Here is a 15,470-nt window from a genome sequence, read left to right as displayed (position 1 = left end):
GAGAAGAGGCAAGGAATAAGAAAAGTCTCATTGACTATGTTATTGTTGATAGTGATGTTTTCTCTCTGCAGGACACCAGAGTGTACAGAGGATTTGAAATTGGAAGTGATCACTATTTAGTCTTGAGCAGGATAAAATTGAATTTCATATTGAAAAGAATGACATGTAAGAAAGTTTTAAAGCAAATAAAAGTTGAGCAGCTCTCAGATGTGAACTGTAGACTAAAATGCATAAAGATTATTGAAGGAAAAATGAAAGAGTTTGAGAACAGGAACCAAACCTTGTAGATTCAGTGACAAGCCTTGAAGAAAACCCTGATTGATTCAGCCAAAGAGGCATGTGGTGAGGTCTGCAAAGATAGAAAAATCAGAACTCCATGGTGGACACAGGAAGTTAATGAGGCAGTGAAGAAAAGGAAAAAAGTATATCAAAAGTTCCTGGCAAATAAGTCAGCTTTTGCTCTTAGAGAATACAGAGACAAATGCAAGAAAGCGAAACACTGTGTAAAACTAGCTAAACAAAAGTCATGGGAGGACTTTGGCAAGAACATAGAAAATAAATATCAAGAAGGTGGTAAGATATTCTGGAGGTTATTGAAGAAGCTTAGAAATGGAGGAGAGTGCTGTAAAAGGAGTTAGAGATGATAAAGGTGACATGAAAACAGGAGAAAAAGAAATCCTTGGAGTATGGAGTAATTACTTCAAAAAATTGCTAAATGAAACAAGCAATGAGAGCACAGTGGTAAAAAACACCCAACAGGCATACAGTGAGGAATTCACATCCATACTTGAAGTAGAAAAAGCCATCAAAGGCTTGAAATGTGGAAAGGCAGCAGGAGTAGATGATATTCCACCAGAAATGCTGAAGTATGGTGGTATAAAAGTCTTACAGTGGCTGCACTGCATAGTTCAGAATGCCTGGACAGAGGGACGGATTCCAGATGATTGGAGTAGAGCTCTCATAGTACCCATATATAAAAAGGGAAATAAAACAATGTGAGAATTACAGAGGTATATCCCTATTGAGAGTCCCTGGTAAGATATATGCAAGTATACTTGAGAAATGGTTGAGAAGAACTGTGGAAGAAAAGCTTGGTGAAGAAAAAGCTGGATTCAGGTCAAATAGAGGCTGTCAGTATCAGATCTTCACTTTATCATGGGAATATAACAAAGATCTGTATTTAAGTTTTGTCAATTTGGAAAAGGCATATGACAGGGTGCCAAGAGAGAAGCTATTCAAAACGCTACAGTTATATGGTGTCAATGGGGCATTATATCAAGCAATACTTAGTCTTTATTTGAGTTGTAAGTCAGCAGTTAGAATTGAAGGAAGTACAGGAAGATGGTTTAATGTTAAATCTGTTGTGAGACATGGATGTACATTATCTCCTCTGTTATTCATTATCTATATGGATCACATTATGAAGGAAAGTGGTATTAAACAGGATATCAAAATTGGAGATGTGAATGTCAGCTCTTTGCTTTATGTGGATGATGTTAGACTTCTAAATAAATCTGCTACAAATCTGCAAGATTCTCTGACTAAATTGAATAACTGTTGTAATAGATATGGTATGAAGGTCAGCAATAAAAAGACAAAGACAATGAAAATAGGCAGAATCATTGAAAATGTCAACTGTGTTGTGAATGGAGAACCTGTGGAACAAGTAAAACATTTCAACTACTTAGGCACGATTTTTAGTGAAGATCGTAAATTAAATATGGAAATAGACAACAGAAATAGACATAAATTCATATGGAATAAGAGAGAAATTAGTCGGAACACTAAATTAGCTGTATACAAGACAGTGTTCAAACCAGTTTTAACTTATGGATCTGAGAGCTGGGTCAGAAGTAAAACACTTGACCAAAGACTAGAGACTGCAGATATGAGAGTCCTGAGAAAGATTAGAAGCATGAACAGATGGCATCAATGGCAATATCATATTAAAAACGAGAATATTAGAAAAGAACTTGACATTGTCAGCATCCAGGAATGCGTTAGCAGAGCTAATCTCAGGTGCTATGAGCGAGGAAAGAATGGCAAAACAAGTGTTCTCTGCCAAGTTGGCAGGAAAACGACCCAGAGGAAGACCAAGATATAGGTGGATTGATACTGTACAAAGTGCTTTAGACGATAGAAATATAAGATCTGGTAATGTTGGAGTCTTGACAAGTAACAGACTGATTTGGAGGAAAATTGTAGATAGGAAGTTAGTAATGATGTAAATTTTTCATGTATTACTATCATATCCTGTACGCCCCTTGAGGGTACATGGCAGGAATTTAATGATGATGATGATGGAACAATCAGATATCCCCCCCCCCCCCTCTAAAATCATTCCCAATATCATTGATGTTTAAATTACACAATTGTGAATCAATGATGGAGCCTGAATCATCCTTTATCCGAGTGTAAGCAAACAAAGTTTGCACATGAAGTAACTTCATGACTGGGCTACTTGTATACAGAGACTAATGACTTTACATCAATTTCCTTAGAATTCCATAATGCATGGCACATATCCTTATTGACATCTATAATGCTATGCATTATGGGGAGGGTCACTACCCAGACCAGTTTCTATCTTTATTGAGGTCTCATCAGTGGGAGCCAGACCAAGGTTGAAGTAATGCAGAAGTTAGTTCTTGTATATGGGAAATATATGCAACATATCCATATACAACATATCCATATATATGAAACATATCCAACCTATATATTAAAGGGGTCGTGGAAAGTAAATTAGCAATGTGTTATTATATAATTTTATTTTAGTTGGTTAGAATGTTTCAGGTTCATATCTGTGACACAGCCAAATTGATTTGAAGGATTCACATGTGTGTTCTAAAGAATGAAGCTCAAATATAAAAAATAAAATAAAATATTTACTGTAAACATATAAATATATACAACAGATAAAAATTCTGCATACTAAGTAATTCTCTCTATCTTTCTGTCAATATATAATTCTCAGAAAGACATAGATACTATACATAGACACAATGTAAACCAGCACAATGCATTTATCTATGTTCCCCAAGTTAAATAAAATTTTTGTACATAATGACTTTCACATTGTGATTTATACTCTTACAACATTTAGAAATTGACATAAGAGCAGAAGAATGCAAAACCAGTAAGTAAAAGCTTGCTTTGATTTTGTAAGATACATAAAGCTTTGATTTTGTAAGATACGTAAAAGAGACATCAGCTGTTTTCATACTGAGAGTTTTTTTTATTTCAATATTGAAAAGTTCATTATGGTGAAACTGAGTATTAATTTAAAAACTAATGGGTGTACTTATACTGTGGTTACCGTTAAATATACTCATGTTTCTATGTGATATTTTTGTCCATAAATTAAACTAAATGAAAAATATAGTTTCATTTATTTATGTGATACATTTATTAATATATTATTATTTTAATCACTATATACATGCACACAGAAGATATTCATACTTCTGTCAACACATGCATTCTTGGTGCCTGGTAACTCTGCATGATCCTGTCAGGTTGGTCCTGAAAATGTCATATAACAAATAATTGCATACTTTGAAAAAAATTTACTGAAGAAACTGTCCCTAGTTTCTTTATTAGTAGTTCTCCAGTTTGGGAGATGCTACTCTAATTAGAATGTAAGCACTTTTTTTTTCTCCATGTGATCAGGTAGTAATTACTAATTTTGAAGAAAAACTTCAGAACACTGTTCTAAACTAAAGAAAATAGGAGATTTTGGAATAATAATTTTGACAGAAATAAAACAATGGTTTTCAGAAATCACATTTGGAAGAATCATAGCAGTAAATAATAAAACTGTGGAAAAATGATGCTTGATTTCTTATGAAGGTGAGAAGGGAATAACTATGAAAATTACAAAATACTTGAAAATGACAGGTGTAATAAACCCTATGATATGGCACAAAGATATACTAAATTATAAGTTCATATTACATTACTTATACCTTTAAGTGAAATCTTGACAATAAAAAGAAAGATTAATGACATCTGAAATGAAATTTATGAGTAAAACAGCAAATTATATGCTGTTTGGTTGAGGAAATGAAGAAATAATAAAGGTATTAAACCAAGAACCAGTAATAAAGAAATATGAATATTAGAGTGGCACATGTAATAGAATGCAGATAGAATTAGGAAAACGATTAGAATCAGGAATACTGATTATCCTGTAAGTAACTCTGCACATAAAGCAGTCTAGATCATCCATTAAAGAGACATATTGATTGCTTCAGAAGTCGGAATAGGCTATTTGCCCAAGTCCTTAAAATTAATGATGATGATGAAGAAGATGACAGGCATATGGAATGGACCCATTTCATGAAAATGACTGATTCCTTTGTAGGTTATTTTGCAGTTTGGTTAACAGTTCAATTTGTAAATAATATTATAAAATTACCGAGTCTCAAAGTAATTCAAAGACATGTTATATTTTTCATTTGTCATTATAATCAACAAGCTTGAGTTTGAATCCTGCTTTGTAGCATGGACATTTGCAAATATCTTTGGAGGGAAAATTCAACTTAGACTTTTCTTACACTGCAGAATCCTAGGGTTCTGCAAAACCATAGGTGTTCCCCAGATCATATGGACGTTTTTAACTTGTGTATGATGTAGTTACTGAAAAAAACTTTCAGTTTATAGAGAAAATACTCTTGGCAAAACTGTGAGGGCAGCCTCCCTAACAATGCAGTGTAAATCAGCAATTATTTCATTGCAGTGAATGATTAATATTACTGTAATTACCTAATAAACATGTTTACCAGTATGAGTAAACAGAATAAGTTCTGTCTTTTTTAAAATGACAGAAATTAGTAAAACTACTAATGACACTTTCAAAAAGCATACACCATCAATAAGTAATTAAGTGTGAATGTAGGTGCTGCAACTGAAAGTGCAAAGGAATACAAACCACCTAAGATTGATTTCACTTCTTAAAGATATCATAATATCACCCAGAACTGAAAGAAAGAAACTCGAGTAAGATCTTTTCTACATGACATTTGGATGTTGTATCCAACATGCAAGAGAGAAGAAATATATTTCTTCTCTCAGCTCACAACACAGAAAGCAATATTAGACAGGTAGAATAAAATAGAAAAAAAGTCTTATCTAAAGAATTGAAAATAAGTGCTTTGGTGTGATCAGTAGTTGAATGGAGTGAAAATTACAGTTCCAACTAATTAAAACTAATCAAGATCAGTCACTTGAAAATGTTGTTACTTAGATTTGATGACTATTTTCTCTGTAGTTAGGACTAGTGAAAACAGTTTTTGGCGGGTTTTGAATCCATTCAATTTCAGCAGTACAAGAAATATTCTATCTATGAGTAAAGAAAATATGTTGATAGATCATTTCTCAGACATAACATTGAAAAATATGAAGAATAATTTATCACTTAATAAACTTTTGGTAAAAATTCATATCAGCATAGCCTTTAAGTGAAAAAGCATGTAAGATCCAATTCCATTTTTCCTTCAATTTACTTGCACCAAAATAAATCCTCAAAGTCAGTGCTTTTCTAAAATATCAAAATAGCCCTGAATTTGACACCTACTTAATTTCTAACAAACATGACACCAAATAATAATTTAAGTTGTTCAGTGTAGGCTCATATTTCTAATTAAAATTTCTGTGTTTAGTGAATGAATATTTTTATTAAACTGAGTCATTTCTGGAACATTTATGTTACTTCATTATTTATAAAATAATGTGTCAAATGTTTCAAATATTTGACACATTATTAAAATAATGTGTCAATGTTAAAATATTTTGCACTAATCTGCTAACTGTCATAATATCCTTTTCAATAATGGTTTATGGAAATTTTTAGGAATTCTGCAAAAAAGAAGTATTTTATGTAAGGTTCTGCATTCCCAAGAAATTAAATACTGCTCTAGAACAGTTTCTGTATTATCTAGTCCTCATCTGCATTTTTCCATAGTATGCTATAGGTTGACAACCTTCTTTGGTGAGCAGTTCATGTTAAAAGGAAAAAAAAAAAAATGTTTCCTTTCCTTCCCTTTCCTAGATGTCTCAAGGAATATACAAGATATATTGGCTGAGAATCCAACACAAATAAAATTTCATTGCATTATTTCATCAGCATTTTGCATCTCAATTATTACCAATATATGATACTACTATTAATAATAGTGGCAGTTCAGATTATTAATTTTATTATTTATACAATTTTGTTATTTATGTATTCTTCTAATTCAAAAGTCTTTTTGATCACTCTAGGGACGTTCAATGTCATTGAGCAGCTTTTATAGAGTAGCTCGAAACACAATGGCTATGTGGTATAAAACTGAGCCTACACCAGAAGAAGCGGAGGTAAGGGAATTTTGGAATAGATAAAGCTCTTAATAAATAAAGATTCAACTCCATTTTTAATTAAAAAAAAATCAAAATATTGTAACGTGTCTAAATTGTTTTGTTTTAAAATACTATGTTAATAATTCCATGCATCTCAGAGTTTCAGCCTGTCAAAATCAAAATAACATCATTCACTTTTTTTTTTTAACCTGAATATATTCTGGATAGCATTGCAGTCATTCAATGGCATGCCTAAAATATACGTGTTTACATTTCATAAAACTATAGCATTTAGAGGCTCCATTTAAATATCAATAGATGAAAATGACTGCATTCATTTATAGATCTGTATAATGCTATCAGTAGTATAAAATTACAGTATGTTTTAAATATAATAATGAAAAGAAGAATAAAATCACAGCTAGTAAAACTTACCAAAGATATTTATACAACGATAAATGTAAACTAAGGTACTGCAGTAATGCAATAAAACAAATTGAAATGAAGAAAGATTATTATTTATTAAGTCAATATTTTAGTGAATGAAATAATAACAGAAACAAAAAGATAATTTACTCATATTTATGAATTTATGGACACAAAACACACGTGTTGAAAAGATTATTTTATTGATTAATAATAAAATAATAACTTGACGTTTCGACCCCTGTATTGAGGTCATCATTAGAAGGATACATGTGTATAAGAACCAAGCTACATGCTGTTGCACTCTATACAGGTAAATTACATCTACGTTGTTAACTAATCTTTTTTCTTAGCCTGACCTGAGAAGTGTGTCTAGGAACGGAATAGAGTTTTTTTTTTGTGTATTTCAATGGTGAAGTGGATGCGTTTGTGTTGTTTGTTCAGGTGGCTAAGGAATGTATCTAGCGCTTCATGGCTGTGGGGCCAAAGGGTGAAAATATCGTTGACATACATATCTGAGTCAGATTTTGGGCTTTAGGCACGCCGATTCTAGAGCTCGTTGCTCAAAGTCTTCCATATAAAAGTTCGCTATTAGGGGGGAAAGTGGTGAGCCCATGGCTGTAACCTCTTTTTGAAGGTAAAAATTGTTTTGCCACACGAAATATCTGGAGTGGAGTACGTGGGCAAAGAGAGCCGTGATATTGTGTGGAAATATGTTCTATAAGAGTAAGATAGTATCATTGATTGGGACATTGGTGAAAAGGGAAGTTATGTCAAAGCTGACTAAAAGATCTTGGTCGTTGAGTGTAATGTTTTTAATTTTGTTTATGAATTGTTGTGTATTTTTTATGTAGGAAGGGGAATGACCAACCAATTCCATGAGTGTGGCTGCTAATTTTGGGTCAAGTAATAATTTGGACTGTCGATTCCTTACACAATTGGATGTAATGACGTGTCTGTTTTGTGTACTTTTGGCAGGCTATAAATTCTGGTCGCGCTACCATACTGCGGTATTAATTTTTTAATTGGTTCTTCCAGCCACGTGTTAACTGATTTAAGTAGTTTAATAGTTTTCTTTTTGTTGCATTGCGTAGGGTTGTAATTTACCATTTGGTAGGTGTTGTGGTCCGATACCAAATGGTTCATTTTTTCAATGTAGGCTGTCCGATTTAAAACAACAGTGGCATTTCCTTTATCTGGTTTTGTGATAATATTGTCACGGTTATTTTTTAGGGATTTGAGGGCCAGTTTATCCGCTTTGTTTAGGTTGCTGCTTAATTTTTTGGTTGAATTTAGTAAACAAGCAGTTTCCATACGTATTTTGTCAGCTAAATTGTTAGGGTGGGATCTTAAACCTCTCTCGATATGCTATATTATATCTAGTTTATTTACTGACCTCGGAGCAATGGCGTAATTTAAACCTTTCTCCAGTAGCAAGTGTTCACCTTGGGTGAAGTTGTAATCCGATTGGTTGATAACCAAACAGTGGTCCAATGGTGGTTGGTTGCTCCTTTTGTTATGGTGTTGTAATTGTCTTGTGCTTTCCTGTAGTTTTAATGCTTGAAACTTTGTTATTGATTGTTCTTTGTTTTTGAGTAATAGGTGCTTGGCCAAGTCATCTGTGATGTTGTATAGAATATTCCAAATTTTTGGATTAACGTAACTGGATAGCTCAAATTTTAGTTGTAACACTTTGGCTTGGGTAAATGCTAAGTTCTTTAGTGCCTCGTGGATCTGTTCTCTTAACAACGCTTTTTCTAGCCTGGCATAGATACGGAGCGCTTTAGCTGATCTAAATTTCTTCATTAGTTTAATGCAGTTGGGTATTAAGTTGCTGTCTCTACATCGTTTCAAAAAGGCTAGTCGATTAATTAACATGGAACTACGTATCTTTAGCTTACCGTAAAGGTTGCACTTCTTGTGGGTCACATCTCTATGGATTATGTTGACTCTTTCTTTTAAGGTTACACGGTGATCAGCACTCATATTTATGAATTTAGGGACACAAAACACACGTGTTGAAAAGATTATTTTACTGATTAATAATAAAATAATAACTTGGCGTTTCGACCCCTGTATTGAGGTCATTATCAGAAAGATACATGTGTATAAGAACCAAACTACATGCTGTTGCACTCTGTACAGGTAAATTACATCTACGTTGTTAACTAATGTTTTTTCTTAGCCTGCCCTCTAGTGATTAAAAAAAAAATTACCAATAAAAACTACAATAAACTCTATTAAAGTCCTCATGGATTCTTCTGGATTATACAGTTTATATTGTTATATTATGATTATCTTCTGGATTTGTACAGTACAGGTTGCTATTGATTGTTCAGGGGGAAAAAAAAAAAACACTTTACCAAGTCTACTTGTATTCAGATTTTTCTTTGTGGTTGCTGTGAAGGTTGCAGATGAGTCCTCCGCATTCTTGGAATGGTTAGACCATCATTTTTATTCAGATTCGGATCATGTTTGAGTATTTCACATGCTTCCTTTAATTTCTGCTCGTACCAGGTTTTGGTGCAGTGTAGGGACTTGGTACCTTTCCAATCAATTCTGTGGTATGTTTGGAGTGCGTGGTCAGAAAGGCCGGTTTTTCCAAAATGGAGGTATTTTATGTGTCGTTTGTGTTCATCCTTTCTGATTGGGATGGCTCGCCCTGTGTCCCCTATGTATAGTATGTTACATGTGCAATCTATTTTGTAAACCCCTGGGTGGGCTAGGTGTGGCAGGGGATCCTTGGAAGAACTGAGTAGGTGTCTTAATTTTGTCAGGGTTTAAAGGTGGTTTTGATGTTGTATTTGTGTAGTGTTCTGTCAATTTTTTTCTGAAATGCCTCTAACATATGGTATTGCAATAGCATTCTTGAAATCTTTTTTGTTATTAGTGGTATATTTGTGGAGGATCTTGTGAATGGTTTTTATACTGTATCCATTTTTTATAAAGTTTGATGGTCTCTATTCATGGTTAAGAGCTTGTTAATTTCAACAAATGGTTTGAACTCTGTGTTGAAGGGTGCTTATGACCTCTAGTTTTTGTGTTGGGTGGTGATAAGAAGTTTTGTGTATGTACTGGCCTATGTGTAGGTTTGCGATAAACTGAGAAGGAGAGACAGCCTGAAGGAAGGCGTGTGACAAGTGTGTCTAGGAACGTAAGAGAGTTGTTTTTTCTATTTCAATGGTGAATTGGAAGTGTTTGTGTTGTTTGTTCAGGTGGCTAAGGAATGTATCTAATGCTTCACAGCCGTGGGGCCAAATGGCGAAAATATCGTCGACATATCTGAGCCAAATTTTGGGCTTTAGGCATGCCGATTCTAAAGTTCGTTGCTCAACGTCTTCCATATAAAAGTTTGCTATTGGGGGGAAAATGGTGAGCCCATGGCTGTACCCTCTTTTTGAAGGTAAAAATTGTTTTGCCGCACGAAATATCCGGAGCGGAGTACATGGGCAAAGAGGGCCGTGATGTCATTTTAAAATATGTTCTGTAAGAGTAAGATAGTATCTATTAGTCAGCTTTGACATAACTTCCCGTTATGTCAAAACTACAGGAAAGCACAAGACAATTACAACGCATTGTAATTGTCTTGTGCTTTCCTGTAGTTTTAATGCTCGAAACTTTGTTATTGATTGATTGTTCTTTGTTTTTGAGTAATAGGTGCTTGGCCGAGTCGTCTGTGATGTTGTCTAGAATATTCCAAATTTCCAGATTAACGTAACTGGATAGCTCAAATTTTAGTTGTAACACTTTGGCTTGGGTAGATGCTAAGTTCTTTAGTGCCTCGTGGATCTGTTCTCTTAACAACGCTTTTTCTAGCCTGGCATAGATTACGTAGCACTTTAGCTGATGTAAATTACTTCTTTAATTTAATGCAGTTTGGTATTAAGTTGCTGTCTGTACATCATTTCAAAAAGACTAGTCGATTAATTAACATGGGACTATGTATATTATGTCTAGTTTACTGTAGAGGTTGCACTGCTTGTGGGTCACATCTCCATGGATTATGATGACTTTCTTTTAAGGTTACACAGTGATCAGCACTCGTATTTATGAATTTCGGGACACAAAACACACTTGTTGAAATGATTATTTTACTGATTAATAATAAAATAATAGCTTGACGTTTTGACCCCTGTATTTAGGTCATTATCAGAAGGATTCATGTGTATAAGAACCAAACTACATGCTGTTGCACACTGTACAAGTAAATTTCATCTACGTGGTTAACTAATCTTTTTTCTTAGCCTGACCTCTAGTGATTAAAAAAAAAAAAAAAAAAATACCAATAAAAACTACAATGAACTCTGCTAAAATCCTTTTCGTCATTTGGCCCCACGTCCGCGAAGCACTAGATACATTCCTTAGCCACCTGAACAAACAACACAAATGCATCCAATTCACCATTGAAATAGAAAAAACTACTCTCTTCTTTTCCTAGACACACTTGTCACATGTCTTCCTTCAGGCTGTCTCTCATTCTCAGTTTACCGCAAACCTACACGCACACAGGCCAGTACATACACAAAACTTCTTATCACCACCCAACACAAAAACTTGGGGTCATAAGCACCCTTAAACACAGAGCTCAGACCATTTGTTGAAATGAACAAGCTCTTAACCATGAATATGAGACCATCAAACATACCTTTATAAAAAATGGATACAGTATAAAAACCATTCACAAGATCCTCCACAAAGATACCACTAATAACAAAAAAGATTTCAAAAATGCTATTGCTATACCATATGTTAGAGGCATTTCAGAAAAAATTGACAGAACATTACACAAATACAACATCAAAACCACCTTTAAACCCCCAACAAAATTAAGACACCTACTCAGTTCTTCCAAGGATCCCCTGCCACACCTAGCCCACTCAAGGGTTTACAAAATAGATTGCACATGTAACATACCATACATAGGGGAAACAGGGCTAACCATCCCAATCAGAAAGGATGAACACAAACGACACATAAAATACCTCCATTTTGGAAAAACCGACCTTTCTGACCACGCACTCCAAACATACCACAGAATTGGTTGGAAAGGTACCAAGTCCCTGCACCACACTAAAACCTGGTACGAGCGTAAATTAAAGGAAGCATGTGAAATTCTCAAACATGATCTGAATCTGAATAAAAAGATGGTCTAATCATTCCAAGAATGTGGAGGACCCATCTGCAACCTTCATAGCAACCACGAATCAAAATCTGAATACAAAGAAGACTTGGTGTTTTTTTGTTGTTTTTTTTTCTGAACAATCAATAGCAACCTGTACTATACAAATCCAGAAGATAATCGTAATATAACAATATAAACTGTATAATTCCAGAAGAATCCTAGTACGTGAGGACTTGAGCAGAGTTTATTGTAGGGTTTTTTTTTTTTATCTAGAGGGCAGGCTAAGAAAAAATATTAGTTGACAACATAGATGTAATTTACCTGTATTGAGTGCAACAGCATGTAGCTTGTTTCTTATACACATGTATCCTTCTGATGATGACCTCAATACAGGGTTCAAAATGTCAAGTTATTATTTTATTATTAATCAGTAAAATAATATTTTCAACACGTGTGTTTTTTGTCCCTAAATTCATAAATATGAGTGCTGATCACCGTGTAACCTTAAAAGATAGAAAAAGATAAGTTAAATGGAATGAAAATTGATAATAATATAGTAAATCTAATCTGCTATGCTGTTCATGTAGTAAATGTTATCATCATCAGAGAAACACCCCCCCCCCCTTTGGTAAGTCAAGGACTTATCAAGGGAGACTGTTCATCATTCACCCCAGCTGTCATCTCTTAAACTCCTTCACACTGAATGCAGTCACCATTTCAACAGAAAAACTTCCATTCACTCAATCATTCTGTGAGAGAAAAACCTGTCTCTCATTCCTTTCTTAAATGTACACTAACTTTACTTCCACAGATGCTCCATTGTCCTCTTCTTGCCTTTCATATAACAAAAATTTATCAGTCGATATCCTATAACACCCTTTCAGAAGTTTGTAGGCTTCTGTCATATCACATCTCCTCTTTTTGTACTGTTTACTAGTGTCCACAATCCACATGCTCTCAATCTTTGTTTCAGTATTGCAATTTTTATTCCTTGACTTCTTTTTGCAGTTTTTGCTATGTGATCTTTGAACTTCAAATTCATATCCACCATTGACTCCAAGATTCCTAGCCTCATCAGTTTCTCAAAGCATAATCCTACCAGTATAATATGCTGTTGGAAGTCTCATCATGCTGAATTGCATAACTACATGTGTATTAACATCGAATTGAAAGCCATTATCATTTGCCCACAGTTCCAGCCTATTCAAATCATTCTATAATTATATTGTACAATAATTGACCATGGACTGATCCCTAGGATACACCATTGGTCACCTTAAATCTGGTGGTTTCACCTACCTACCCCCACACACATATTTCCAATTCCTCGTCAGCCACCCACTTTCCCAAGTTATTCAGTGGTTTATATTCCAGTCCCGTATTCTCCAGTTTCTATAGCCTTTCACATGATATCCTATCATGTGAAAGGCTATAGATATACTGTTGGACTTTGCTATAGAAAGGCTATAGCAAAGTCCAGCAGTATATATTGTATCCATTTCCTTTATCAAGGTCATCTGTAATATTGTTATAAAATAATATCAGCAAATTGCTCAAAGATGACTCTGTTCAGTAAACCCATGTCATCTTTCAAAGTATAGCTTTCCATCAACCATTTCTGTATGCAAGTTCTTATCAACCTCTCTGAAATATTCACCACTACCCCAGAGTTACAGATAGTTAGACAGTTTTTGCTCTTCCTCTTGTACTATGGACTGTCATACATTCTTTTAATTTCTGTGGGATCTTTCCTGGCCTGTTCAAATTATACGAACATGTCAAGAACCTCACCAGTTGTTTGGCTGAACATTCCTTTAGCATATTTGAATTGGTTAGGCCTTTCACACGTTTTGTATAACTTGAGTCTTAGCTCAGGAACGATACCACAGGAATGGAAGGAATGTTTGATAGCTCCATTGCACAAGGGTGGTGCAAAAACTGATGTGTCTAACTACCGACCTATTAGTATCTCTGGTGTGGTAGTGAAGATTTTAGAGAAGTTGGTAAGAACTCGTATACAGAAATGGGTAGACAAGCATTCTATACTCTGCTGGGAAAAGCATGGTTTTACTAAAGGAAGGTCATGTTTTAGCAATTTGCTCATATTTTATAACAATGTTACGGCCGCGTTGGATAAAAGGAATGGATACACTATGATAATGTTGGATTTTTCTAAGGCATTTGATAGGATACCACACGATAGGCTGTTGCATAAACTGGAAAATATGGGATTGGAATATAATCTATCGACTTGGATCAGGGGATGGTTGACAGGCATATATCAAAAAGTGGCATACGGTGGGTGTGAATCTGCCTGATTTAAGGTAACCAGTGGTGTAACTCAGGGTTCAGTCCTTGGGCCATTATTGTTCAGTCTATACATTAATGACATCAAGCAGGGTCTATCATCAGATTTGCAATTGTTTGCTGATGATGCGAAGATAGGCAGGGCAATCAGGGATGCTACTGATATTTAGCAATTACAAAATGATTTGAATAGACTGGAAATCTGGGCAAACGAAAATGGCTGTCAGTTTAATGTTAGTAACTGTAAATTTTGTAACAGGGTTATGCTACAACAAACTGAAGAGGCAAGGAATCTTGATGTATTTCTGGATAAGAATTTAAAGTTCAAAGGTCACATAGCAAAAGTTGCAAATACAACTCAGAGGATAATTGCTATGTATTGAAGCGAACCTTGACATGTCAGGATAAGGAAGTAATTTTGCCTCTTTATAAGGCTTTGATAAGACCACACCTGGATTATTGTGTTCAGATTTGGTCTTCCAGGTTCCAAGGGGATAAAGAAGCCGTGGAAAGGATGTAAAGAAGAGTTACAAAGATTATATCAGGATTATGGGATTTAGATTATGAGGACAGATTGCAAGTATGTGGATTGCAGACTCTGGTTAACAGGAGAAAGAGGGGTGATATGATAGAGGTCTATAAACTTTTGAATGGGTTAACGTTATAGCATTTCAAATGATGAAACTTTTCATTATATTTCCATATAATGGAATATATGGCGGGGAGAGAGAACATGTGGGCATCCATGGAAGTTAAGGTTGTTCTTAGTCTAGAAAGGGGTAAGAGTTAGGTTTTTCTCCCAGAGAGCAGTGAGTGAGAGTAATAATTTTCCCTTAGGGGTAGTAAGTGCATCTAATGTAAATTAATTTAAGGGAAGGTATGATAGCTGGGTTGGGTAATTTACAGCCTCCCTCGATGAGTTGATCCTTGGAGGTCTCAGATAATAATCATCATCATCAAATTCCTGACATGTACCCTCAAGGGGTATACAGGATATGATACTACTACATGAAATATTTACATCATTACAAACTTCCTATCTACAATTTTCCTCCAAATCAGTCTGTTACTTGTCAAGACTCCAACATTATCAGATCTTATATTTCTATCGTCTAAGGCACTTTGTACCGTATCAATCCACCTATATCTTGGTCTTCCTCAGGGTCGTTTTCCTGCAAACCTGGCAGAGAACACTTGTTTTGCTAATCTTTCCTTTTCCATTCTGCTTAAGTGACCATACCACCTGAGATTAGCTCCGCTAACGCATTCCTGGATG

General features: G+C 34.7%; 1 protein-coding gene across 3 annotated transcripts in view; it reads left to right on the top strand.

The window, feature by feature from the left end:
- Positions 1-15,470, top strand: part of Jarid2 (Jumonji, AT rich interactive domain 2) — a 557,336-nt gene that overhangs the window by 317,083 nt on the left and 224,783 nt on the right. For all 3 annotated transcript variants that reach the window (XR_016549859.1, XM_090408748.1, XM_090408747.1), the window contains exon 12: positions 6,265-6,357. Coding sequence is in view for 2 of the 3 variants with exons in the window: in XM_090408748.1 (XP_090264874.1) it covers positions 6,265-6,357 (93 nt within the window). In the remaining variant the exon portion in view is untranslated. The remainder of the gene's footprint in view (positions 1-6,264; positions 6,358-15,470) is intronic.

This window comes from Typopeltis vanoorti, chromosome 18, assembly GCF_054136105.1.
Source record: "Typopeltis vanoorti isolate ZY-2024b chromosome 18, IOZ_Tvanoo_1.0, whole genome shotgun sequence".
NCBI lineage: Eukaryota > Metazoa > Arthropoda > Arachnida > Uropygi > Thelyphonidae > Typopeltis > Typopeltis vanoorti.
This window is presented reverse-complemented; position numbering and strand designations above follow the sequence as displayed.